The 25,591-nt window shown below is 43.3% G+C and overlaps 1 protein-coding gene and 1 non-coding gene across 3 annotated transcripts in view; one reads left to right on the forward strand and one right to left on the reverse strand.

The window, feature by feature from the left end:
- LOC146205900 (L-fucose kinase-like) overlaps positions 1–25,591 on the forward strand; it is a 94,260-nt gene that overhangs the window by 61,581 nt on the left and 7,088 nt on the right. For both annotated transcript variants that reach the window (XM_084590565.1, XM_084590566.1), the window contains 6 exons: positions 3,517–3,551; positions 3,637–3,737; positions 10,829–10,966; positions 11,046–11,140; positions 15,530–15,748; positions 17,902–18,004. In XM_084590565.1, coding sequence (XP_084446691.1) covers positions 3,517–3,551; positions 3,637–3,737; positions 10,829–10,966; positions 11,046–11,140; positions 15,530–15,748; positions 17,902–18,004 — 691 coding nt within the window. The remainder of the gene's footprint in view (positions 1–3,516; positions 3,552–3,636; positions 3,738–10,828; positions 10,967–11,045; positions 11,141–15,529; positions 15,749–17,901; positions 18,005–25,591) is intronic.
- TRNAS-UGA (transfer RNA serine (anticodon UGA)) lies at positions 18,688–18,760 on the reverse strand. The gene has a single exon. It is a non-coding gene; the product is annotated as a tRNA-Ser (tRNA).

Consider the following 25,591-nt stretch of genomic DNA (forward strand, 5'->3'; position numbering starts at 1 on the left):
GAAAAGGGGGAAATCGGCTGGAGAGGATCGGATAACAACAGATGTGCTAAAGGACGGGGGGATATCGTGCTAGAAAAACTGGCCACCCTGTATACGCAGTGCCTGGTGTCATCGACGGTAGCTGAATCATGGAAGAATGCAAACATTATCCTCATTCATAAGAAAGGGGACTCCTTAAAAATTACAGACCAATCAGCCTACTGTCTGTTACGTATAAGGTATTTACTAAGGTAATCGCTAATAGAATCAGGACAACCTTAGACTGCAATCAAGCAAAGGATCAAGCAGGTTTTCGGAAACAATACTCTACTATCGATCATATCCATACCATCAATCAGGTGATAGAAAAATGCTCGGAATATAACCAGCCCTTATACATAGCATTCATTGATTACGAAAAAGCATTTGACTCAGTTGAAACCTCGACGGTGATGCAGGCATTGCAAAATCAGGGGGTAGACAAGCCGTACGTGAAAGTGCTGGAAGATATATATAGTGGCTGCACAGCAACCATAGTTCTGCATAAAGAAAGTAACAAAATTCCCATAAAGAAAGGTGTTAGACAAGGAGACACAATCTCCCCAGTACTATTCACAGCTTTCTTAGAGGAAGTATTCAGAGACTTGGAATGGGAGCAGTTAGGGATAAGGGTAGATGGAGAATACCTCAGTAATCTGCGATTTGCTGATGACATTGCCTTGCTAATCAACTCGGGGGATGAACTGCAAACAATGATTGGTGACCTAGACAGGAAAATTAGAAAGGTAGGCTTGAAAATCAATACAGTCAAACCCGGATATATCGAACTCGAAGGGGATCGCGAAATAGTTCGATATATCGATAATTCGATATACAGAAATCGGCTTGGGACGGCACTTACGATGCGAAAAAACGATACCGTATTTGTCGCGTAATCAACACACTCGCATGATGAACCCACCCTCCACTTTTGCACTCGAGAATTTGAAAAAAAGAAAGAAAGCGTTAAGGCCAGCTCGCTCCATCGACGAGCGGCAGCGACAGAGCAAAACATTTCCAACTTGTTGGAACTGCGTCCCTCTGCCGTTCGAGCCACCGCGGCAGCTCAAAACAAGGTTTCTGTGTCGCCGCGGCAGAAATCGCCAGCGTTTTCGCTTGCATGTCGCACTCGGTTTCGGTTGTCTCATCCCCAGCTTATTTCTTGGCAGCGTGCCAAGATGCTGCGCAGCGATAACTTCGCGGCGTGTTTATCTTTTGATAGCTCCTGTGGCGGCGGGAGCGAACTGGCCGAGTGCTCGTTATGGCTTGATTGCACAAGCGTGGTTCGATTTATCACACTGCGCTTGGGGCGGGCGTAGTCCACTGCCACAAAATCATTGGAAAGCGTGACACAGTAGCTGCAAATGCTGTTTGAAGCAAAAAATGCTAAAAGCCGGTGTCATGATCGCAGCTGACTGCGTGCTTTTGCCGATTCATACATGCAAAGATAAACGACTCCCGCAAAAAGAAAAAAAAAAAATGCCGCTTCGTAACGCCATATCTTACGCTATGCCGCGCATACAGCACAGCAATAAAAATATACGAATCTCGCAAGTAAAAAAAAAAAAAGATCTGCCGCTTCTTAACTTCCGCAGGCGCCATAGCCACGTTAGCCGCCGCGCACAGAGGGTTCGCAACACACGCCGGAGAAAGCGTCCGACGTTCTGTCTGAAAACGGGCTGAGCTGGCTTGGCGCATGCTTAACGCGTGCTACTGCAAACGAATTGGGCCGGGAAAGCGGAAGGAGAGAGGTAGCCCGGCAAAAGAAAGGGCACACCCTCGCGATTCGCTCTGCCGCGTTTTTCCCCTCTCGTTCCCACCGTTTCTCTCTGGTTCATTCACGCACATGGCTTGCAAACGTCACGTGCTGGCGCAGGGGAAACGATAATCGCTTATGCGCGCTCTTTTCGGGAATAGGCGCGGCGCTGCCCTAGCCGAACTGTCCCCTCTCATTACTTCCGCGCGTGGCTTGAAAACGTCACGCGGCAAACGGCCGAGGATGATACGATCGTCTTTGGGAAAGGCACACTTTCCAGTGCGTGGTGCGGAGTTCAATATATCGAACGACCAGTGAAACTGAGTTCGATATATGACGCGGCTTTCCTATACTTTTACATGGGATTTTCAAGGGGATATTCCGTGAGTTTGATATAACCGAAATTCAATATATCCGGGTTCGATATATACAGGTTTGATTGTATGCAGAAGACTAAGGTAATGTTCAACAGCCTCGGAAAGGAACAGCAGTTTACATTAGGTAGCGAAGTACTGGAAGTAGTAGGCGAATTTGTCTGCTTAGGACAGATAGTAACCGCAGATCCGGACCATGAAAAGGAAATAACAAGAAGAATAAGATTGGGATGGAGCGCATTTGGCAAGCACTCACAGATTATGACTAGCAGCTTACCGGTATCGCTAACGAGGAGAGTATATAACAGTTGCATCTTACCTGTACTCACCTATGGGGCTGAAACGTGGAGGCTAACCAAGAGAGTTCTACGAGGACAACCCAGAGGGCTATGGAATGAAAAATGGTATGGGTAACATTAAGAGATAGGAAGCGTGCAGAGTGGGTCAGAGAAATAACTCAGGTTACCGACATTCTAGTGGAAATTAAGAAGAAATGGGCATGAACAGGACATGTAGTGCAAAGAGAGGATAACCGATGGTCGCTTAGGGTAACAAACTGGATTCCAAGGGAAGGAAAGCGTAGCAGGGGGCGGCAGAAAGTTAGGTGGGCGGATGAGGTTAAGAAGTTCGCAGGGGTCAAGTGGATGCAGCTAGCACAGAACCGGGTTAAGTGGAGAAATATGGGAGAGGCCTTCGCCCTCCAGTGGGTATAGTCAGGCTGATGATGATGATGATAATGCTGTACATGCATCATTTTCAAATTCTCAGATGTCATTCAGTAATGTTTCTTGCACAGTAAGCTTCTCATTCAAAACGTTTCAGCAGCAAATAACATGGCTTATTTGCATTAGCATTTGCATCATTGAACTGGTGTTCTGCATTTCAAATTAATCAGTTTCAACTCCAGAATTATTTGAAGAGTTTCGAAAAATGAGTTGTGTCTAAGTTAGAAGTGTAAGCATTGATCAAATGTTTCCGTCGTGACGGATGCAACACCGGAACTGCATACTACTTTGTTCAGTTGCTGATCATGGAAAACGTGAACAGCAGTGCACTGCCAGATGTTCAAATGAGATGCAAGCTGAGGAACAGGTTTTGGGTAAATCTGGTCAGACAGACTTTCATAAATATTTACTGCTTTACTGCAGCAACCAGCATTGAGGCACCTGTGTTTAACCACCTTCAGTTTATGGCCACAATTCTTGTGGGGAAAAGATGGCCTTGTTCCCATTGAGAAACTTTAGACTTGCTGAAACACTCATTTCCTGCCCACTACTGCTAGCTGTAATTTCACGCATAGTTCGCAGCGGCAGTGGTGCATGAAGCGCTCTGAGCACACATTTAATGCACCTTGTCATTGCTTGACAGAGGCCAATTGGAGCCAAGGCACGACGACTGCAGGAGTAAGTGTGTTGACACCAACCACACCTTTTCAAAGTGATGACAGGGATGATTTGCTATAGTGTGGCCTTCTTTGCTGACCAACAGACCACGCATTGTCATCACATTGCTGCACGACCTTGTTCCAGAGAAGATGGAAATAACAAGTGCAGAAGACCTTTTGGATTACAGTCAACCTGGTGCTAGAGGTAAGGTTGCTACCTGGTTTCATTGTTTGCTTACCGGCCACTCTTAGAATGCTTGATATAGTATGCACTAAATGTTTTTTTTTTGTGTGTGTGTGTGTGTGTGTTTGTATGCGTTTGTGCTGAAATTTGTGCCTGCGTGCTCTCACATGCTTGAGTTCAAATTTTAGCCCCACACCTTGTGCCAGGATCTCTCCTGGCGCTCACATGTAACGAACACCGTCGCATCAGCTAACCGATCATTGGGTTTTTTGAAACGCCATTTACGGCACGCCCCTCAAAGTATTAAACTTCTCGCCTACCAATCGCTCATCCGACCCAAACTAGAATACGCGTTTGCTATCTGGAGCTTGCAACAAGCATATCTCATCAGTTCACTAGAATCTGTCCAAAATCGCGCCACGAGGTTCATTCATTCTTCCTATTCGTATGACAGCAGTGTATCGTCACTTTAACGGCAATCAGGTTTATCAACTCTTGCCCATCGTCGTCGCATTGCTTCTCTTAATCTGTTCCATAAGTTTTTTTACAGCTCCCTCGGCCAACCACCCTACATCACATCGCCAGCTCGCATATCTCATCGCACCGGCCATCCACTAGTAGTTTCATGCCAGCGCGCCCGCGCCGTCACTTTTTCTTCATCATTCTTTCTTCACACTGCAAAAGACTGGAATGGCCTTCCCCACGATGTTCATGCCATCACCTGCCCATCAAGTTTTGTAAACAGTTTAAATATGCACTTCATAAATATCATGTAGGCAATCATATTCAATCAATGTTTGTACTCCCACCCCTTATGTAATGCCCCCAATGTGGGGTCTTTAAGGTAATAAAGTGAAGTGAAGTGAAGTAGTACATCTCTGTCGTGTGACAGATGGAATATAGGAGCATTGAGAGTGCCTTGTTTGCACAAAAAGATCTCAGAACGTTGGTTGGTCCCAGTTTGTTCGAAAGCTACATTATGTGACATCTGAATGAAATGAGGTGTCACTGCCTGCAGCCCTTCTCTTGCCAACTGCTGTGGCTTGTGCTGGGCTCTTTGGCTGTTGACCTCGAAGGCACTGATCTGACCCCAGTTACAGCAGCTACGCTGACAAATGTTGAATGTAAACACAGCCATGTTCCGGTATTTTCTACATGTTAAATGAGTCCAGGTATTTGCTATAATCCAGAGCTTTTTATCAAGGCATGCCTCATAGTGTTGCTATGTGACATAAAAATCGATCAAGCATCATCACTCTATACAGGTTTCTCTCACCATGTCCGGTTATGCTGTCAAATGATGTGCAACAAAATCTGTGTCCCTCAGTTTTATGATCCCTACCTCTGTACATTGTGTGGCCTAGTGTCTGGGACATGTTGTGCCTCTTTTGAAGACATTTGTTTAGATATGTTAGGCCAGTCACAGTAGAGCTGAGAGAAAGGATAGCTTCAGGATAAAAGCAGGGCACTATTGGAGCTGTTAGCGTCATTGGCAACTATGTCCTCAGCTCGTAAATTTGAGCTTGGCATTTTCAGTTGCCTAAATTGGAAACAGAAAGCTCTCATTTTCGTATTTGTCTCCACAGCCGGTCTTTATATTGTAGCAAGATGTAAGCTGTGCACTGTAATGACTTTTGACCTTTTTTCTTTACCATAGTTTCATTGCAAGCAGTTAAGCATTCTGAAGTCTCTATCAACAAATAATTTCTCCGTATGTTGTGTTGTAAGTAGGGATGTGCGAAAATTGAAATGTTCAAATCGGAATCGCATACGAATATGGAGAAAAAATGCCTTCGAATATTATATTAGTACATAAAAATAAAATGAAAAAAAAAAAAGCATTATTTATCTTGTTTATTTCAGGATTCATATAATAAAAATAAATTTTGTGTAAAATTTTATATACATTTAAACCTCTATGTAACGAACCTCCGTGTAGCAAATTCCTCTATATTACTAAGTTATTCAGTTCCCTACCGCCTCCCCCATTGAAGTGCGCATATTTGAAAACTCCACGCAACAAATCTGCTGCGGCGGTTGACCTTGATATAACGAACTTGTGGCACCGACCACCTCTTAGCTAGTGCTGAATTACTGGAAATTTGGCAGAACCTCGCATGTTTCAGGCTGATAAAACACGAACTAACGTGAGAGGAAAATCTATGGCAGGTGGCTTTCCTTACTATTAATTCTTATCTGATTTTTGTCCTGCAGTGTCTTTTTGAGTCTTCACGGGAAAACTGCATACTTCAAACTGTACATTTTATATAGGATTCCGTATACCAGTTTTTTGTGCAAAAAGGACCAGCATGAAACCTGGTGGAGCTGTCGTATCACTGCTGAGTGCAGTAAACTCTCAATAATTTAGCCTTCAAGCAACCGGGAAAACTGTCCAAATTAAGCTCAAACTACCAAATGGGCCTTAAATAAACGGCCGAAAACTGTTTGCATCACAGTAATTTTATCTGATGAACACCTGCTTGATGGTTGCATAAATAGAGATAAAAAGAAAAGTAAACTAAGTTTTTTTTTAACTACCAGATCACTTGAAATCTCAAGGATGCACTGTGCAGTTCACTTGCTGAGGCTTAGTCTCCTCATGCCTGTTCCAGGCTGCCTGCAAATGCAGGGATGAAACTGATCTTTCTGTCAAATGTTGTGGTCCATATATATACGTTCAACACAGTTGATGTACAGGTACAGGTATTATTCCAAATTAGGCTTTTTTAAACAAAACCTTGAACCCCCATTTTATTTTTCGGAAAAAAGAGTACTGAATTTCCCAGATTCTTTTTACTTGTTCATACTCTTTTTATTGCCATTCTGATTCTGAAAATGTATTGTTTGATTGGACCTGTTTGCTATTAATAAAAAAAAATTAAGAAAAAGCTTTTTTAAGGAACTTTCTTTTGCCTTTGCAGCAGCGAATAGATGATAAATTGTGAAATGTTCATATCTATTTGAACAGGCACACTGTAACAAAATATTGGGTGTCTATACAATGCTCCGTATTAACAGGGACAAATTTTTATGATGCACAAGGTCTATGTTAGCATATCATCATCACTCTGGTTAGTGTCAAAGCCTCTCAAATTCAGCTACTATCTCAGACTCACTCTCGAAGACAAATTGAATGTCTTTATTATTGCCACTGTCTGAACTGCTGCAAGAAACGGCGTGTTTCCAAGTAACTTCATTGCTACTGGTATTATTCAAGTGTGCGGCCATCGCCACTGAGCCAGATTCGGGCCAAATGTAAAAGACCATTTTTTCTGACTTTTGTCTTGTAGTATTAAAAACTGAAATCGAATTAGACAAATGTGCCTATGTGGTCTTTGGGAGTGAAACCAAAACAGCAGCAGGCTCTCGTCAGGTATGTCAAATCTCGATATAACAAACGTAGATATTAAGAATTATTGGATATATCAAACTTCCGAAATATTTTTAACTAACACATTTATTTTCAACTTAATATATCGTATGTGGTTGGTCATAAAATGAACATATATAGCGAACCCTCCAGAGCACGAAAGTTTGCGTTTTATAGTGTTGGTACCTCTCATAAGCCAGCAGCACTACGGAATATACAGTGGCACGGCTGTAAGCCCACCCTCCATCATGAGTCCATGTCTTTTGAACCCCTCAACGGCCTATCCTGTGCTCACGTCGGCTGTCACAGATGTGATGAAAACTGCTGAAGCTGCAATGTTCTGACGTACCATTTTTCACACCACATGGCTGCAATGCGAAAAAGCTACCCTAGCAGATGCTTGGATTACAGTCATGCAGGCTAGCGGCGATTCGCGGGGAAGCCAACCTATCTGGCGCTCAGTTTTTGCGGTTTCCGGAATCGCCGCAAGAGTCTTTGAAAACGTCGGTAAATCTCTGGAAAACGTCTCCACATTTGTCTAGCAAGGATAATCTGAATTTCTATCCCTTCAGTGTCTAAATCTCGCTACTTTTATGCGTGTTTCTTGCAAGGTTTTTTATTATAAATTTTAGCAGTATCGAACTGCTATACGATTTTTTACTAGTTCACTATAACGAGGTTTGACTACGACTCATCATTGGCGATATACAGTGCAGTCCACTTATAACGATATTGAGAAAACCTGAAAATCCGATCGTTATAACCGATTATCGTTATACCTGGACCGGCGGAAAAAAAGTTAAGATGAAAAAAAAAAAAGAAGAAGCACACCCACATATTTTCTCATGTATGTAGGCTTGCCTACTACTAGCGATGAGTGAATCGGGTTGAACAACGCTAATCATCGTACTGAGCACTAAACACTTTATTACAGTATACATCAATAGCCATAAAATAACTTAAGCATACTTAAAGAAGTCGGAAATTCGCGCTCGCTTGAGCAGCAGCTGAAGCTTGACAATCGCTGTGAGCATCGCTTTCAGTAGCGTGTACGCTGGTGGCAGTCCTTTTTGCGTGCACGAAACCGATTAGTGGCTGGATGAACTGAAGGACGTCCCCAGCCTTGATGATCATTAAAATCGTAGAGTGCGAATGTCTATTTTTTCACGGGGCTTCCAACCTTGAAATCCTGCCAAAAATTCTGATGAATCTGCCGTTTCATCTCATGAGCTATCTCGCCGTCCGTCAATGTAGTCGCCACCACTTTGGGGGGGAGGATATTTTTGCAGGTCCTGAACACGCAATCACGTGACACAAAAGTGACGTAGAGCTACGTCACTTCTACGTGTCCTTCCTACGTTTTTTTTTTCTTCTACTAGGGTAGTGAGAAAAGCGCTTAGTCGTCGGAGCGCGGCTTCGAGCTGGAGGTGGGAGAGCATCTAGCCGTCCGCACTCAACAGCACGCACGCTTTCTTCTGTATTTTTTTTCCCCTATTAGTGAGGAAAGATTGAAAGGAGGGGCGGGAAGGCTAGCCAAAGTAGACAGCGTGGTTTCAAACAAGTGATGGCTTGGAGCTGCCCTCGGCAAAGCAGTGTGCACGCTTGCTTCCTTTATTCTTTTTTTTTTCCCTGGCTGTGAGGTATGGGCTGGTTTGGCCGAGCGGCAGCGGAGGGAGTGCTGAAGATTTGCTGTGCCCGTGTACTTGGCTCAATCGGCCATTTTGCACCTTAAAATTTACGCCTCAATTATGTGAAACAAATATATATATATATATACAGTAAAACCTCATTAATTCAAAGTCCTTGGGACCGCAAAAAACTTTCGAGTTAACTGTGGTTTCGAATTATCAAAAATGGATGAAAAATGGAAAATAATTGCACGATACTTTGATGCATCAATACAGTCCCTTTATTTAGATGTTCACTTGAAGTAGTCATTGATCCGCGACCGCTTGGCGCGGTAGTTCGCGGCACCGTAAGTCATGTCCGGATAGATTGGAAAACGAATTCTTGTCCGCTTCACCGAATGGGTCTTTCCATAAGCTTAGAGAACCTTTGCTTTGTTTTTCAAGATAGTCAAAAGGGTTGATAGAGGCACGTTGTTTTTCTGCCAGCTGCGTTTTGGACTTCGTCCATTTTTTTTGCCTCTTCAATCAGGCACACCTTTTGGCATAGAGTCAAGGCTTTAATGCTTGGGCATTTTCTTCTCAGAAACTCTGCGCACGTGGTCGGAAACGAAGAGCACAGCACATACACGTCCACTCAGGGCACAGAACAGGTTGAAATGCGGTGAAGATGACGAGACTGAACCGTGTGATGACCGCAGCGCAAATTGTAGACAGTTACAATGGAAAGGCGGAAAGACCTAGTGGTGCTAGTGGCACCTAGCGGCATCTCTGAAAAACTGATTCTAGCCTCCGAAACGCGCGCCGCATAGCACAGATCACCGAGGCTACAGTCAGAACTAACGAATTAACTGAGTTGAGGCACGCTGACTGTTCAATTTATCCAGCAAAATATTCATCGAAAATGTTGGGACCGCTGAAAACCTTCAAATTATGCGGGATTTCGAATAAGCCGAGTTCGACTTAACAAGGTTTTTACTGCATATATATATATATGTAGTGACGCAAAATTGTTTGTCCATAAGATAATTACCATCTTGTATAATTTCACAGCTTAATTTCAAACATCAACGTTTACACACAAGATGCTCTCATGCAGTTAAAGTTATTTGCTTTTTGCCACTACAAAACTGCATGTTTGTGGGCGCGTGTGTGTGCAAATAACTTATGCGCAGGTACTCAATATATTTGCGGTCCCGCATAAGGTCAGTACTCTGGCACGTTTTCATTGTAGTGAGGAAGCAAACTCACAATCCCTGCAGCGCGCTGCGAAGAAGCAGACTCACGACTCCAAGTCCCTGCGTTGCTTCGAATACCATCTCTAACCCCGCCAGACCACTGGAAGAAAGAGAACGAAAGCAAAAGACTGAACGCACAGTATCTGCTCTCACTCATTTCCCCAAGAGAGGAAAATTCTGCTTTTCTGCTGCCCATAGTCATGTCAGCACTGCTTGGAGCCATGGGGGAGGGGAGAAGACTGTGTTGGAGGAGGAGCCATGGCGTGGACAAAACAAACTACCACGAGTGCTTCCTCTTACAAGGAAAAACAAAGAAAAAAGACTCCGCGAGATACGCGCACGTGACGTGTAGACTACGTCACCCATGTGTCACGTGATTGCGCATCGACGACCTGCAAAAACATTCTCCCCCCTTTGGGTGGCTGCGATTGCAATGACGATAGTGCTCATTTTCTTCCGTTTTCGCCGCATATGTCGAGTTCTCATGTCATTGTCTTTTTACTATTGTATCTTTTATTGAATATTCAGTCAAATTTTCGTGGTAAACACTTGTCGGGCAGCGATAAAGCTATTTTTGTATCCGATGTACTGCCGATAATCGATCGTTATATCTGGTTTATTTTTACATGGGGGCAATGGGAAAAATAATAAATCTCAAAAATTTGATCATTTTAAGCGATATATCGCTATATCTGGTATCGTTATAAGTGGGCTGCACTGTACTGGCACAACATCACAGCTCAGTCCTGGGCGAGTGCAGCTTGGTCCTGGGAACTTAAAGGGTTAAAATGGGCCATAATTCTTGCTTATATTTTACCAGAGTTCGAATATTTCTTGCAGTCAGACATGGCCATTTCAGCTTCTATTTCAAACTGGCAGGTGCTCTCCTAAAGGCGTGCCTTATTGGCTCTGGTGTGGTGGATATTGACAGCAAAAGAAAGCTGTCAGAGCAACTCTTAGTGCGACACATGGGTGGCATTGAACTGCAGAGCTGGTCCAGATTGCCTCAAGGGTCAGGTGAGGGCAATCCCTTTTACTTATATAAACTTGAAGTATGCATGATTATTGCAGGGACTTTATTCCTCGATTATTGCAGGCTTGGGGACGAGTAGCATACTGGCTGCAGCCATCGTGTCAGCACTATGGACAGCAGTTGGGATGATATTTGACAAAGACGCCGTCATTCACTGTGTAAGTGACGTTCAGTCTTTCGTATTCTGAAAAAACATGCTGTTGGGCTAGCTGGTGCATTACATTAAGAAAAATAACACTAGCTATGCGAAGACACACAGAAAACAGACTATCTTTGAACTGTTATCATTGTACTGTATGTGCTGTAACTGTTTCAGACATAGGAGGTGTGGTAAATGAAGAGAATAGTCTAATAGGTCCCCCATTTCCTGCAGCAGAAAGTTTTAGATTCCGCAAAGTGAGGATAAAGAATCTGCACAGTATTCTGCGGAAAGCTCTCTGCGCATTAAGAAAGCAGCCTTCTGTGCAGAATTAGCCATGCACGTCACCTCAGTGGATCACCAAAAGGTTGTATTCCCACATTATGAGCATAGTGGGCGAGCCCTCTGTGGCTATTGAAGCATTATTTCATTCTTGATTTGCTCACACAAGTCTTGTATGTTGACATAATATAGCTGAGAAGTACCGAGCAGTTTTTCTCTTCGTAGATTGTTATCCGAAATTCGTCTCAAATGATCACTCCCTCTCAAGAAGTCTGGCTCACTTGCTAAACGTTAGTCTGTACAAGAATGGGTAGAGTATCAGTTTTTCCACATACTGTCATTCTGAACTAGCCTGCATCTTGTGCAAGCCATTTAAAATATATGCCACGTAGAGAACATCTCAACTCTAGGACTATGAAATGCAGCAGAAAATGGTGCTGGCATATATTGCGAGAAAAAAATATTTTGCAAACCATGGTAGCACATGCCAAAATATATCACAGTAACACCTAAAGCTGGTCTTTTTGTGGTTCAGATCAGTGCCTGCATATCTATATTTTTTTTTTTTTGTCACAAAGTGTTTGTGCCTAGCCCAGTGTCTGTTAAAGGACCATAAACTGACCACAGCATGTCTTGAGGGAGTGGTGGAAATGAAAAATTGTATGCACACTTCGTGTTGCCGATGTGGTTTTGACTTTTGTCACTTGATGGTATTTTTAATTTCTTAAATGGAGCAGTAACCACAGTTCACTAAAACTTTCGCCGGTTATGGCACAGGGACATATGTCCCTGCGCCATAACAGCCTTGAGTACTGAACCTGAAATGGATGCTACTGTATACTGAAAATGTCTAATTACTTCCTGGCCACTCAGATTTTTATTAGTTTTCGGTACAGCACTTTTGACGGCGCGCAATAACTATCATATTCGCTTATTTTAGTTTTTAGCATCATACTTTAATACATAAAAACGGGCGCATGCATTTATAGAAAACAATTCTCAGTAACAATTTCGTGCAGCATTTCTAACAAAACCGTTCTGGAATTGGTCATTTTTGACAGCAAGCTTTTCGTTTCTCCAATAAAAAATTGCATACTTAAATTCCAAGTGTTTTCTCTTTAAATTGCTAGTTCCTCATACCTTTTCATAGTTCTACGGTGGTGCTCTGTCTCCTTGTCTCGCTGCTTGCCCACTTTCCGCCCAGTGTGCATGATGACTAGAGGCTTGTGCATTTTGAGCAGTGGCTGTAATATCTCTGCTGAACAAATTATTTCTTTTATTTATTCTTTATTCAATGATTACCCCGCTTAGCCCGAGGGCGCTACAGCAGGGGGGTTACAGAGTGGAAAAAAACACATCTTCATTTATGGAGCACATTTGATGACTTGAAAGTCGATTCCATTCACTGATGGATCGAACAAGAAAGGAGCTGGCATACATGTTAGTTCTGGCACTGTATTCCAAAATTTTAAAACAATGATCTGTGCGAGCAGAAACATAATGTGGCCTATGTAAGTATATATCCTTTCGAATGCCTGTTTTGTTGTGGTAAATTTGGTACAACAGTTGTGTTTCAGCTGTATTGAATACCCAACATTGATGCTCCATGAAGCTGACATTTTTTTTTCGCAATTTCAGCAGAGTAGCTTCGGCGCCTTTTGGAAAGCACTGAAAAAAAAAAAAAAAAAAAAGGAAAGATTAAATGTACATGCCCTTAACCTGTGAATTAGCCTTTCTGCATTTGGCATGATACCATTACAGGTGAAACAGGTTGCTGCCATCAGCAGCCATTTTATGTTGGTCACTGACTGCAGTACTCTGTTGTTGAGATAGAGTAGTGTCGACTATGTACATTGGTTTTAGCAAAAGGGTACCTTTCTTTAGTGTTAGAGAGCTCAATCACTTGGGTTTCATGTAGAGAGCAGAACATTTTAGCTTTGACTATGTAAATGCTTTCTTCTGGCCTCCCAAAATTCAGCTGTGTGCCCTGCGGAAGTAAAGCATTTGACATGGCCACAAACAAACAAGTAAAAAAGAAGAAATAATCAATGTTGTCGGGTAAACTGGCGTTGAAAGACACAAAGAGACACTTCAGCATTCCTGCCTATGGTATTCAAATTTTGTTTGCAGTAGTACTGAAAGCCCAAACTAAGTGTCCTTCTTGCATTTCCTGCTGAGCAAGAGTCCCAGGGACGTAGCACTCTCATTCCCATTAGTTTCTGGACACACCTCATTCATAGGGGTTAGACTTTTTGCTTCTTTAATTTCTCTTAGTTTATGCCCAAAGTGATAGTGTAGTGAAAGGCTCCGGATAATTTCAGCCACCAGAAGTTCCCTCACGTGCACTAACATCGCAGAGTGCACGTGTACCCCTGTGCAGTCAAGTCAAAAGTCAGCCGTTATGTCTCTCTGTTAGCCTGGTCATTTAATTTGCTGTAATACATGCAAAAATGTTCATACTTTGAGCTGTGCTTCTTGAAAGAAATGCCGTCGCCATGAAACAAAGGAGCAGAAATTACATAATGGATCTTCTGAGGAACAGCACGAACGCAGACAAACACACTAGACAAGAAGAGGGACAGACACAGCGTTGACTAGCAACTGACAGTTTTCTTCTTCCTCAATCAGAAGAAGAGTAATATAATTAACACATGCACAAAAAGAAAGAAAAACAAGATGGAGAGAAAGGAAAGGTAGAGCCTCACATGGTCAGCATGTTGCCGACAATGCCAGAAATGCTGCTTAATCATCCAGGTAGCAAGAACACGATGCATGACTGTGCGTGGTTTTGAGTGATTGTCCTTAAATGCAGCAGAAAAGCCTGTGTGACTAGGCAGCTGACCTGGGCAGGTGTTGGCAATTGACAAAGCTTTGCTAGGAGGGACATTTTTGTGACGAGGGTTGTTATACTGTTCTGATCAGCTGTGTTAACCTCTACGTTCCAGTGGAGTTTCCTAATAACTCTGTGATCTGACATGTTGCAGGAGCAAAGTATGCGATTTCTTCGGATAATGTGCAGCCCAATTTGTTTACAATTCATTTACAAATTGACTGAGGTGGTCACTGGCATACGGAGTGATCAGGAACACGAGGCCAAAGCTTGCTTGCTATGAAACCTTGTAAGCCTGGATGACCTAATTAGTGCAAAGAGTAGCGGTTCCTCATTCTTCAGACAGTGCCCGTGTACTGTCTCATTTGTCACTGCATTAAGAGTAAAGTCGTCTTTTCTTTTGATACCAAAAAGCTCCCAGCATTCTGATAATGTTTCTAGTAACTAGTCGGAAATGGATAGTATGCCAGAGGAAGCAGCCTTCCAAGTCATTGACCTTCTTCAGTTGGCTTACCTCTGTGCCTGCAGTTTACAGCATTAATTTTAAACAAACCCATTTGAACGGTTCCAGGGTGGGGCTGCATGACCAGTCCTAACAAAATAGCTAAGGAAAGCACGGAGCTAACGGCATGCAGGTGTGAGCTGCTTTATGACCCTCTGTACCTGCCAGCCTGACTCCTGGAGCCTACTGGTCTGCAGAAGCATGTAAAGTAGTGGAGTAATACCTCAAAATGCACAACTGCACTATTGATCTAACATTAGCACCGTCTTCTTGTACCCCCGTCTTCCAGAGTCCTAATTTCCTTTTTTGCCTTTCTTTAGTTCCTATTAGTAGCCAGATAACTGGGACACATGTGGTAAATGATACTGATGCTTTGGTCAACTTAAAACTGAATTTTAAAGGTTGAATTTGGCTTACTTTTATCTTCGATTTTTAGACTGAAAATCCCAACTAATACTCTTAAATAATTGTCATGATACAAAGTATGTTGTCGTTTCCAAGAAAAGAAATTGTGAGGAAATTCTGTAGTCTTGCATTCTCATCTTTTTGCTGAAAATGACTTATTTTTAGCTCTTTATGTTTTGTGTAGACGGTCCTGTAGTAAGCACAGTTTTTGTCTGCAATGTAATATGTACAGCAATAAAAGAAAGTAATTTCACTTTTCATTGTTTTCTTTTGTCTTTATAAAAGCTTTTAAGACAATAATCCTGTTACCATGAGCCAAATGCATCGCAATAATTGTGGAGAGCTTTTGACCAGCCATTAAAAAGATTTCTTGGTTCTACCTTTAATAGGTGTTGCATGTGGAACAACTCCTGACGACAGGAGGTGGCTGGCAAGATCAAGCGGGAGGAGTGATGGGAGGGCTCGTGCACAGCTTCTCAGAGCCTCATCTCCCGCTTCATGTGGACGTTGAAATGCTGCCCTTATCGTTGGAGCTTAGTCGTCACCTAAGCAACCATTTTCTTCTTCTATACACTGGAAAAGTCCGACTAGCCAAGAACTTGCTCCAGGTGGAAGTTATTCATTTTTTTTTGTACCTTGCATGTTCTATTGCAGAGCCTCGTGTTGAAGCAGTAGGACATGGTTATACCGCATTCAGAAGCAGTGTGATGTGCAAATTTGCTGGAAGTGAAGGGGGAACAGAAAAAGGAGAAAAGCATGCATGCTGGCATATAAAAATGCATTATAATTAGTACAAGCAGTGGGATCAGTAAGCAATTATATTTAATTTCATGGAAACATGTAGCACCAGTATAAAAATAATATACATGATTTAAATATAGAAGGTTTTGATGTACTGTATTGAATAACATGCATGCACAAAATGCAACACATTAGACAAAAATATCAAGAAACACAGGCATAAACTCTAATGGAATACCACGGGAAAAAGAAAAAGTAATATTTTGAATCTTTTATGTGCATGCTGTACCTCACTTGTGAAGCAGTCAAAAAGAAGCAGTTGGCCTGAATTTGGGGTTTAAACTGATTGAATAAAAGCTTTTTCGTTTTTAGCTGTAATAAAAGTGTAACACTAACAAAACAAAGAGCCACAAACAAAGTTGTCTTGTGTAATGCTGTGTTGCAGCTCTGTTTCAGTAATGTGTTGCCAAATGGCCTACAGCTATATGCTCGTTAGTCGAGTCAGTTTAGCACATTTCAGCACAATAGTTTGCACTGCTATATTGACCTAGGTTAGTGCAGCAGATTCTGGTGCTGAATTCTAGTTTAGGATTGTTATATTTGGAATTATTAGTATAATACAGTTAAACGTCGCTACAACAAAATTGACTGGGCACACGAAAAATTTTGTTGAAGCAAAATTTCGTTGAGATGAAATTAGTCCGTCAGATTGGGCTACACAGTCCGAAAACATCATTTATTTACAAAGAAGTTAGTCAGCTGGTTTTTTGTTTTCTTCTTTTTTCCTTTCTTTTAGCTTCGTGGTGTAATTCTCGCCCAGTGGGCTATTTCATCACAATTTCGTTGTCAGTTTCTTCTGTATTGTGGACACCCAGAAGAAAGAGCTTTGGATGTTGCATCTTTTAATTTCAGAATAGTGAGCGTGTGCTCTGCGAAATGTCAAAGTTCATTGCAGCATTTCATTTTTTTCCTGCCGTTTGATGCCTCGTTATCCCAACCGTCGTTGGCTGCGTTTAGATGGAAGCGCAAGAGAGAGAGGCGTCCATGTACTAATGTCAGTGCACGTTAAAGATTCCCAAGTGATCGAAGCCACTCCGTAGCCCTCCACTATGGCTCCTCTTTCTCTCTTTCCACTTGCGCTCCCACCTTTTTCCCTTCCCTTACGGCGTGGTTCAGGTGTCTACAGAAACAAGTGTGACAAATACTGCATCTTTCCCTTCCTGTCAACTAATTATTATTATTATTATTATTATTATTATTATTATTATTATTATTATTATTATTATTATTATTTAGATGACTCTGAATATTGTTGCCTTGCCTCCTAAAGAAAAGCTTTTGCTTCCTAGACACAGTCACCATGCTAGCGTTGAGTGCAGTGTGCAATCACAAGTAAAAGAAGAAATGTGCTGCATTATTTGATGCTCTCATGTGATGTAGGATGCAGATTGATTCCGGCCCTGGCTTGGAAAAATACAGGAGCTTACGCCTACACCTTGTCATAAGGCAGCCAGACCAATCTTCATTGCAACAGAGCAATAACAGCCTTAGTGTGTGTCAGTGAGTGAATGGGTAGGTCAGTAGGAGCACATATCAATACTAATGAAAGTTCTTAGTGAAACAAAGCAGAGTGGCCCTACAGAAGTGCAAAGATAAGCGGCACTATACTCACCTTATTGTCAGATACATTTTTAAATCTATCTCCACTCAGCAAACATCAGGTTGAGTGGAAACGCTCCCTGAAAATGGTTCATTGTGGCAAGAAATTTAGCCAATTGCTTTCTATGGCCAGCTGACGAGGAACTTGAAATATTGCATCGCAGCAGTGTTCATTCCAGTGGGGTTCGACTGTAGCATTTTATTGCAAAGTGAAAGATCTGTGTACGTAGTATATGAGCACATATTACCACAAAATAGATTCTCATGCTGCATTCACACTTGAAACAGCAGTGAATGATGGTAGTAAACATTTTTTGGGCATTTGCAACTTACTATGAGCAAATTAATGTTATCATTGCAGACAGTCATCCGGAATTGGTATACCCGAGACAGCACAGTTGTAATATGCTTTAAGGAGCTTCTTCAGCAGTGCAAGACGAGCGTTAAGGAATCTTTTTTGAAAGGTAAGTCAGTAATAATGCTAACAGCCTTGTTTTTTGCAGCATCTGTGATTTTTAGTGCCTGTTAATACACATGAACTTCATATACAAACTAGCATTTTGCCTATCACTCTGAATTGTCAAGAATTAAAAGTGTGGCCTTATTTTCGGAATTAGTATGCTAGCTAGTTCAGTCATGAGACTAAAAGCAAATTATGACAAAAGTCATATCACTCAAGTTTTCAGTGCTTTTGATGACAACAAAATGTTGTCTGAAGCTTCTACTCTTTTTCCTTTATTTTTTCCATGCTAAGAATGTTTCAGGTATGCATTTACATGCAGATTCAGTGACCTCGTTTGGATTGAGATGTTGCTAAGCTTAGGGTAATTGAGTTGTATGAGCCACTAGTTTGCTGATTTTGCCCTTGCTAAGAATGTGTTTTAATGCACGGTAGCATTTTTGCTAGCTGCAGAAGAGAAAAACTTATGTGACTAGCTGAAGGTACAAGCAGATCAATTAAGGGGAAATGAGGGTGCTCGTTATAATACATGAAGGAAAGAAGCCAACAGTCGGTGAGGCCAAGGAAATCGTAGGGTATGTTACTCTGTCTTTTTTTTTTTATGTTTTCTTGGATAATCAAAGAAATTAGTAATGTAATCTTGTTTAGGGGAAGATAATTAAACACAAAGTAGCAGAAAAAACAATGTGCCGGTGGTGGGATCCGAACCCACGACCTCCGAATATCACGTCCGGTGCTCTTCCAACTGAGCTACATCGGCTGCTGTCCCCCTTGCTACTTGCTTGGGTATTTATGTTGTCTGTATACGAACCTTGAGAGTGTTCACCAGCGCCACCCTCAACCATAGCGGCGGACGTAGATCGTCCTTTGTTACCGCCAGCGTCACATAGAATGTGATCAAGAGCGAGGGCGAAAGCTGTGCTAGAACCCTCTTACGCTACCTATGGCTTCAAGACTGCCAGAACCGAGACCCCCGTAAGCTACAAGCAGATCAATTAAGGGGAAATGAGGGTGCTCGTTATAATACATGAAGGAAAGAAGCCAACAGTCGGCGAGGCCAAGGAAAGCGTAGGGTATGCTACTCTATGTTTTTTTTTTTTATGTTTTCTTGGATAATCAAAGAAATTAGTAATGTAATCTTGTTTAGGGGAAGATAATTAAACACAAAGTAGCAGAAAAAACAACATGCCGGTGTTGGGATCCGAACCCAAGACCTTTGTGTTTAATTTAAGCACTTTGTTTTTTCTGCTACTACAAGATTACATTACTAAGATTACATTACTAATTTCTTTGATTATCCAAGAAAACATAAAAAAAAAAGACAGAGTAACATATCCTACGCTTTCCTTGGCCTCGCCGACTGTTGGCTTCTTTCCTTCATGTATTATAACGAGCACCCTCATTTCCCCTTAACTGATCTGCTTGTAGCTTACGGGGGTCTCGGTTCTGGCAGTCTTGAAGCCATAGGTAGCGTAAGAGGGTTCTAGCACAGCTTTCGCCCTCGCTCTTGATCACGTTCTACGTGACGCTGGCGGTAACAAAGGACGTTCTACGTCCGCCGCTATGGTTGAGGGTGGCGCTGGTGAACACTCTCAAGGTTCGTATACAGATAACATAAATACCCAAGCAAGTAGCAGGGGGGACAGCGGCCGATGTAGCTCAGTTGGAAGAGCACCGGACGCGATATTCGGAGGTCGTGGGTTCGGATCCCACCACCGGCACGTTGTTTTTTCTGCTACTTTGTGTTTAATTATCTTCCCCTAAACAAGATTACATTACTAATTTCTTTGATTATCCAAGAAAACATAAAAAAAAAAACATAGAGTAACATACCCTACGCTTTCCTTGGCCTCGCCGACTGTTGGCTTCTTTCCTAGCTGAAGGTAGGTAATATTAATGTGTTCATTGTGGCCCTTTCACGTTACAGAAATGAGCTGCTAATGGTGTGGTCTTTTTTCTCTGCTTGTGATGCTTCTTGCTAAAGGATAACTTAAACAAGTAATGCTTATCACATCTGTTTCCTTTTTGCTTTTTTTTTTTTGGCATGGATTGGAACTGAATAAACTAGCACTAGAGTTACCATTTGCAGGTGGTTACACTACTGACTAGAAACAGGGACAGTCATTTACTAAGCTCGCTGAGATCATTAAAATGTTTGATAATAGCAAAAACTTTCATTTTGTCAACAACAGTTTGGTTTTGCTAAAGTGAAGGCTTAAAATTTCTCCTTTGTTGTAGTTGTATATAAATATGTACGAATGCTCGGTATCTTTGAATAGCAGATTGAATATTCTACCATTCGATTTGATAAACAAATTAGTGCGTGTTAAAAATTATTTCGAACGAATCGAATATGTATGCAAGTTTTCGAATAATTGGCACGAGATTCAAACAAGGCATGTAATTTGGTTTAGCAAGCACCGCCCTGATGCCTGGCTACTGAGGCCGTGAATGAATAAAAAAAAAAAAAAAAGCAGGTTGCGACTGTACCCGCGTGTGAATACACCATGTGTTGCTGTCTGGCTTGTTTACTACTGCCAGCTGCACCCACATGCCCACTTGTTGGCACGATTGCTCGTTGTGCAATTTTCACCAGCAAGTGCCTATATAGAAACCGGCTGCTGAATGCCGGCGATGGCAGCAAAGGCTCGTCAGCGGGCTCACGGGTCTTGTTCAGCACATTGGTTGGTTGAAGGTGGTGGTGCACAGATTTCGGTCTACCTCCCTTTCAGTCCAACTGCATCTGGTGGTGGCAAAGACAGCTGCAGAGCAGACGACTATCCCCTTACAAAAGTGTAGCCATGATGTCTTGTTTGCAACGAATGATAGTGCCAGGCTCCCTGTCACTCATTATGACATCACCGTGGTTGTGACAAATAGACCTTTTTTTCTCTTTGTTAGACAGACCCAGCAGAAAATGATGGCATCAGCGTTCCAAAACACTTCTGGAATCTTTGGCCCGATGTCTGAATTGGTGTTGCTGAATTCACAGCAGCGTTTGTGGTGCCTCATTTTCCTGCTTTGGCTACCTGCTTGAAACCACAAGTGAATATTTCAAGCAGCCAGACTTCGAAGACTGCAAATTGGCATAGAATATTTCACTGCACCGCCCACTGCTGTCAACAAGAAGCACTGAATAGTGAAAAACTGGCTCCTGCTTTTACTGAGAATAACATTGGTACTACCTGTTGCGTAAAAAGCACGGTTCTGGGCCACACTCACACTGCAAGTGGCAGTCGTGCTCTGCGGGTTAAAATTTTTTTTTTTTAGAGGGCCGAGTATTGCATATTCAATTCACCATTGATAATGCCTCTGGCATAATCGACTGGAACTATGGCCCCTAGCTGGGCACGCAAGACGTGACCACAAAAAAAAAAGAGTTGTGTCATTAGTCGTGTTTATCTTGAAGGAGTACACACTGCTTGCATGCAGCTTGTCCGTGTCCAGCCAACGAAACATGCCCAAAGCAAGCTCGCGAGAACAAAAGTGGCGAGCCAGAGATTCCTACATTTTTTGCAGGAAGCACCTCACCTGGAGTATGGCACTATTCCCCGCTTGTTGCACCCAGCTTTAGACTGAAAATACTGTGGAAGCTGAATTGCAGTGTTGCCGCAGCATCACGTTATTGCCCAAAGAGCAAATACATTTGAGAAAAAAACGGAAACAGTAATCAATCAGCAATCATGCAAGTTTCGAAAACCGTGTTTTTTTTTAAATTGTCGAACCCGGATATTCCGAATTTTAGTTATATCGAACTCGCGGAATATCCCCTTGAAAATCCCATGTAAAAGTATAGGAAAGCTGCGTCGTATATCGAACTCAATTTCTCCGGTCATTCGATATATCGAACTCCATACCATACATTGGACAGTGCGCCTCCCCCAAAGACGATCACATCACCTCGGCCGATTGCCGTGTGACGTTTTCAAGCCACCGCGGAGGGAATGAGAGGACACAGCTCGGCGACGGCTGGTCTAGGGCAGTGCTGCGCCCTTCCCCCAAAGGCGCGCGTATCTGCGGTGATCGCTGCCGCGCTAGCACGTGACGTTTGCAAGTCGTGAAATCACCCTAATTTGGGTCCCAGCACACACGTCCGTCCCCGGCAACGAGGCGGCCCATGATTTAGCCCGAGATCTTTACTTCCGGGCAAACGCGGAGCTGCCCGACTGCCAGGCGATGGACGAACGTTTGCAAACCTATAAAGAAATAATCAAAAATTATAGATTAGGAAGACATCTGATGCCGCCACCGGATCCTAGCTTAAGTAATAAAGAGGCCATAGCCTGGCGGCGATTACAAGTCGGTAATTTCCCGAATCCTGTCTGGTTGTTGCACACCCAGATAGATGAGAGAAAAAATGATAAATGTAAAGCCTGTGAAGCGAGGGGGACCCTCGACCATATACTTTGGGAATGCCCTAGGTCTCCGGGCGCTAGGGACAACATTAAAAGTAGAGAAGCCTGGGTAACCCTGCTGCGAAGCGACGTCTCCGCTGACCAGCAAAAAGCCGTCCGCCTGGCGGCTGGGGCCGCGAATAACCAATCTATATTCACCAGTCCTTAGTCGCGGAGGCTCCAGCCCCCGTTCCTCAGGCCTGCGTGCCAGGAGCGGGGAGTAGGGGGCCTCCTAAATCGGTGGAAATAAGTTTTAATCAATCAATCAATGTGAAGGAATGAGAGGGAACCAATGCAGCCGTGGTGTTCGGGAGAGGGGAAAAACGCAATAGAGCGAAGCGCAAGGGTGTGCCCACTCTTCTGCTGATCTTTATCTCTCCCCTTCCTCTCTCTTTCCCGGTCTCGTTCGCAGCAGCACGCACTACGCATGCGCGGACAATCCAGCTCAGCCCATGGCAGACGCTCCTCCAGAGTCTAGTGTGTGTTGTGAACGCTCTGCGCGGGGCACGGCGGCTGGCGTGCGATGAGCGTCTCGTGTCGTCATGCTGAACGCGCGTAAGCTACGGCGGCCGCGGATGCTAAAAAACGGCAGATCTATATATATATACATATATATATTTGCAAGTTGTTTATTCTTGCCGTCGGGCTGAACGTATGCTATGGCGGCTGCGGAGGTTAAGAAGCGGCAATTTTTTTTTTTTTTCTTTTGCGAGAGTTCTTGTCGGGCTGAACGTGCGGCGCAGCGTAAGCTATGGCAGCTGCAGACGTTAAGAAGTGACAGTTGTTTTTTTTTGCGAGAGTCGTTTATTCTTGTATCTATGAATTAACAAAAGCACGCGGTCGGCTGCGGTCATGCCACCGGCTTTTAGCATTGTCCGCTCCAAACGGCATTTGCAGCTGTCACGCTTGTCAATGATTTTGTAGCAATGGACAACGCCCGCCCCACCCCAAGCGCGGCACGATAAATCGAACCACGGCTTGTGCAATCAAGCCATCATGCGGGCACTCTGCCAAGTTCGCTCCCTGCCACCACAGGATCTACGAAAAGTGTAGTTAAAAGATAAACACGTTGTGGCGTTATCGCTGCGCAGCATCTGGCACCCTGCCAATAAATGAGCTGTGGATGCGACGGTCAAAAGGGAGGAACGCGCCACCGAACATTTTTTTTTTTTTTTTCAAATTCTTGGGGGCAAAAATGGGGAGTGGGTTCATTATGCGAGTGGGTTGCCTGCCCGACAAATATCGTATCATTTTTCACGATCGCAAGTGGCTTCTCAAGCCGATTTCTGTATATCGAATTATCGATATATTGAACTATTTCGCGATCCCCTTCGAGTACGAATATATCCGGGTTCGACTGTAGTAAATTGCCGGCTCTGTCCCAGGTGCACCTACCTAGTGTCAGTGCTGAAAAGTAAGCATGCAAAAGTATGCATGCTTTGAATTGAACACATTTACTGACAATCTTCAAAGCTATTTCTTAGCCCTGCCAGGGTGGCACAGTGGTTATGGCGATCGACTACTGTGCCCAAGGACGCGGGATCGATTCCCGGCCTCGGCGGTTGCTTTTCGATGGAGGCGAAAAGCAAGGCGCCCGTGTGCTGTGCGATGTCAGCGCATGTTAAAGAACCACAGGTGGTAGAAATTTCCGCACTCCTCCACTACGGCGTCTCTCATAGCCCGAGTCGCTTTGGGACGTTAAACCCCACAAACCAAACCAAACCAAAGCCATTGCTTAGGCCCTTAAGTTGAAGCTCACCATTTGTGGTTTGCTACGTTGACTTGTATTATTCATTCTTACCCACCACAGTGATGCAGTGGTTAAGTGGTTAGGGTGCTCGACTACTGTGTCCAGTGATGCGGGATCAAATCCCAGCCATAGTGGCCGTTTTTCGTTGGCGGCAAAAAGCAAGGCATTCATGTGCTGTGTGATGTCAGTGCACAATAAAGAACCCCAGGTGGTCGAAATTTCCGGAGCCCTCCACTACGATGTGTTTCAAGGCCTGAGTAACCTTTGGACATTAAACCCCACAAGCCATACCAAATCTTTATTCTTGTAGCTTCCCTAACTGTGATTCAGCCATGAAGTTGCCTATTTGTTAGTACTTACTTGCTAGTCTCTCTCTGCTTGAACATAGAGAGTGGCTTTTCTGTTTGATGAACTCCTTGGTGCAAGATGGCCCAGCTAAATGTAACCAAAGTTTTGAAAAAACGGTGCATCCTAGCCCATGAAATCTACTGAGAGGCGTTGAGAGTTGGCTTTGCTAGTCTGCAGTATTTTTTTGTTCCCTTACGTTAATTAATATTCAAGAAAAATTTCCCAACTTTTTGTCTATTGGCTCGAGGAAGAAAGTCTCAATGCAAAGGTTGTTGATCGGCTTAAGAAACGGCTAGCTACGTTTTTTCCATCAAGCTACGACTATGTGGCTTTATTTTTATTGCCCCTTAAAAAAAAAGCCCGCAAAATAAGAAAAACACCACATCATAAGGTAGTAATATCAGTGCTCCGGCCCGGGCAACCGATCAAGCAACAAAATCTCTTATCTCTGCAGTGCTCTCCCTAACAGGGTTCGGCATTTTGCTATGGTTTTGCTTCGAGAAGTCTACCTGAAACTGCTTACGCACCATAGAAAGAGAGCGGGCGCTGCTTTTAACGGAAGGCAGCTCTGGTGGAGCGTCATGACCGGCACACCACGCAAGCGGCAGTGGCTTGGCGTAAACATCTCATTCCTATCAGATAAGTGCTCTAATCATCAAATGAAGTTCGAATGCTCAAAGCTACAAAAAGAAAGGAACTCAGCCTTGAGTAAATGTTACTGCCAGAACACTTAGGTGAAGAGAAATTCATCGTCATGTTCTTCTGCTCGCTCGCTTTTACACCTTACTTTTGGCAGTCGCTGGCATACCTCTTCACCAGCGCAAAATGCCAAACCCAGTTCGGGGCAGCATTACAGAGAAAAGAGGACTTCATTACTTGATCGGTCGTGTGGGAGTGCTGGAGTTGCTGCCCTGTCACGTGGTTGTTTTTGTATTTTGCACACTTTATACAAAGGCCAATAAAAGCTACAAGAATCATAGCTTGAAGGAAACAATGCAGCTAGCCATTTTCGAGCCGGTCTACAACTTTTGCATTTACAATTTCTTTCTCAAACCAATAGATATGCCCCCCCCCCCCCCCCCTGTTCGTGAAAAGCTCT

Source organism: Amblyomma maculatum, chromosome 1, assembly GCF_055883805.1.
Source record: "Amblyomma maculatum isolate TAMU_Amacu chromosome 1, ASM5588380v1, whole genome shotgun sequence".
NCBI classification, from domain to species: domain Eukaryota; kingdom Metazoa; phylum Arthropoda; class Arachnida; order Ixodida; family Ixodidae; genus Amblyomma; species Amblyomma maculatum.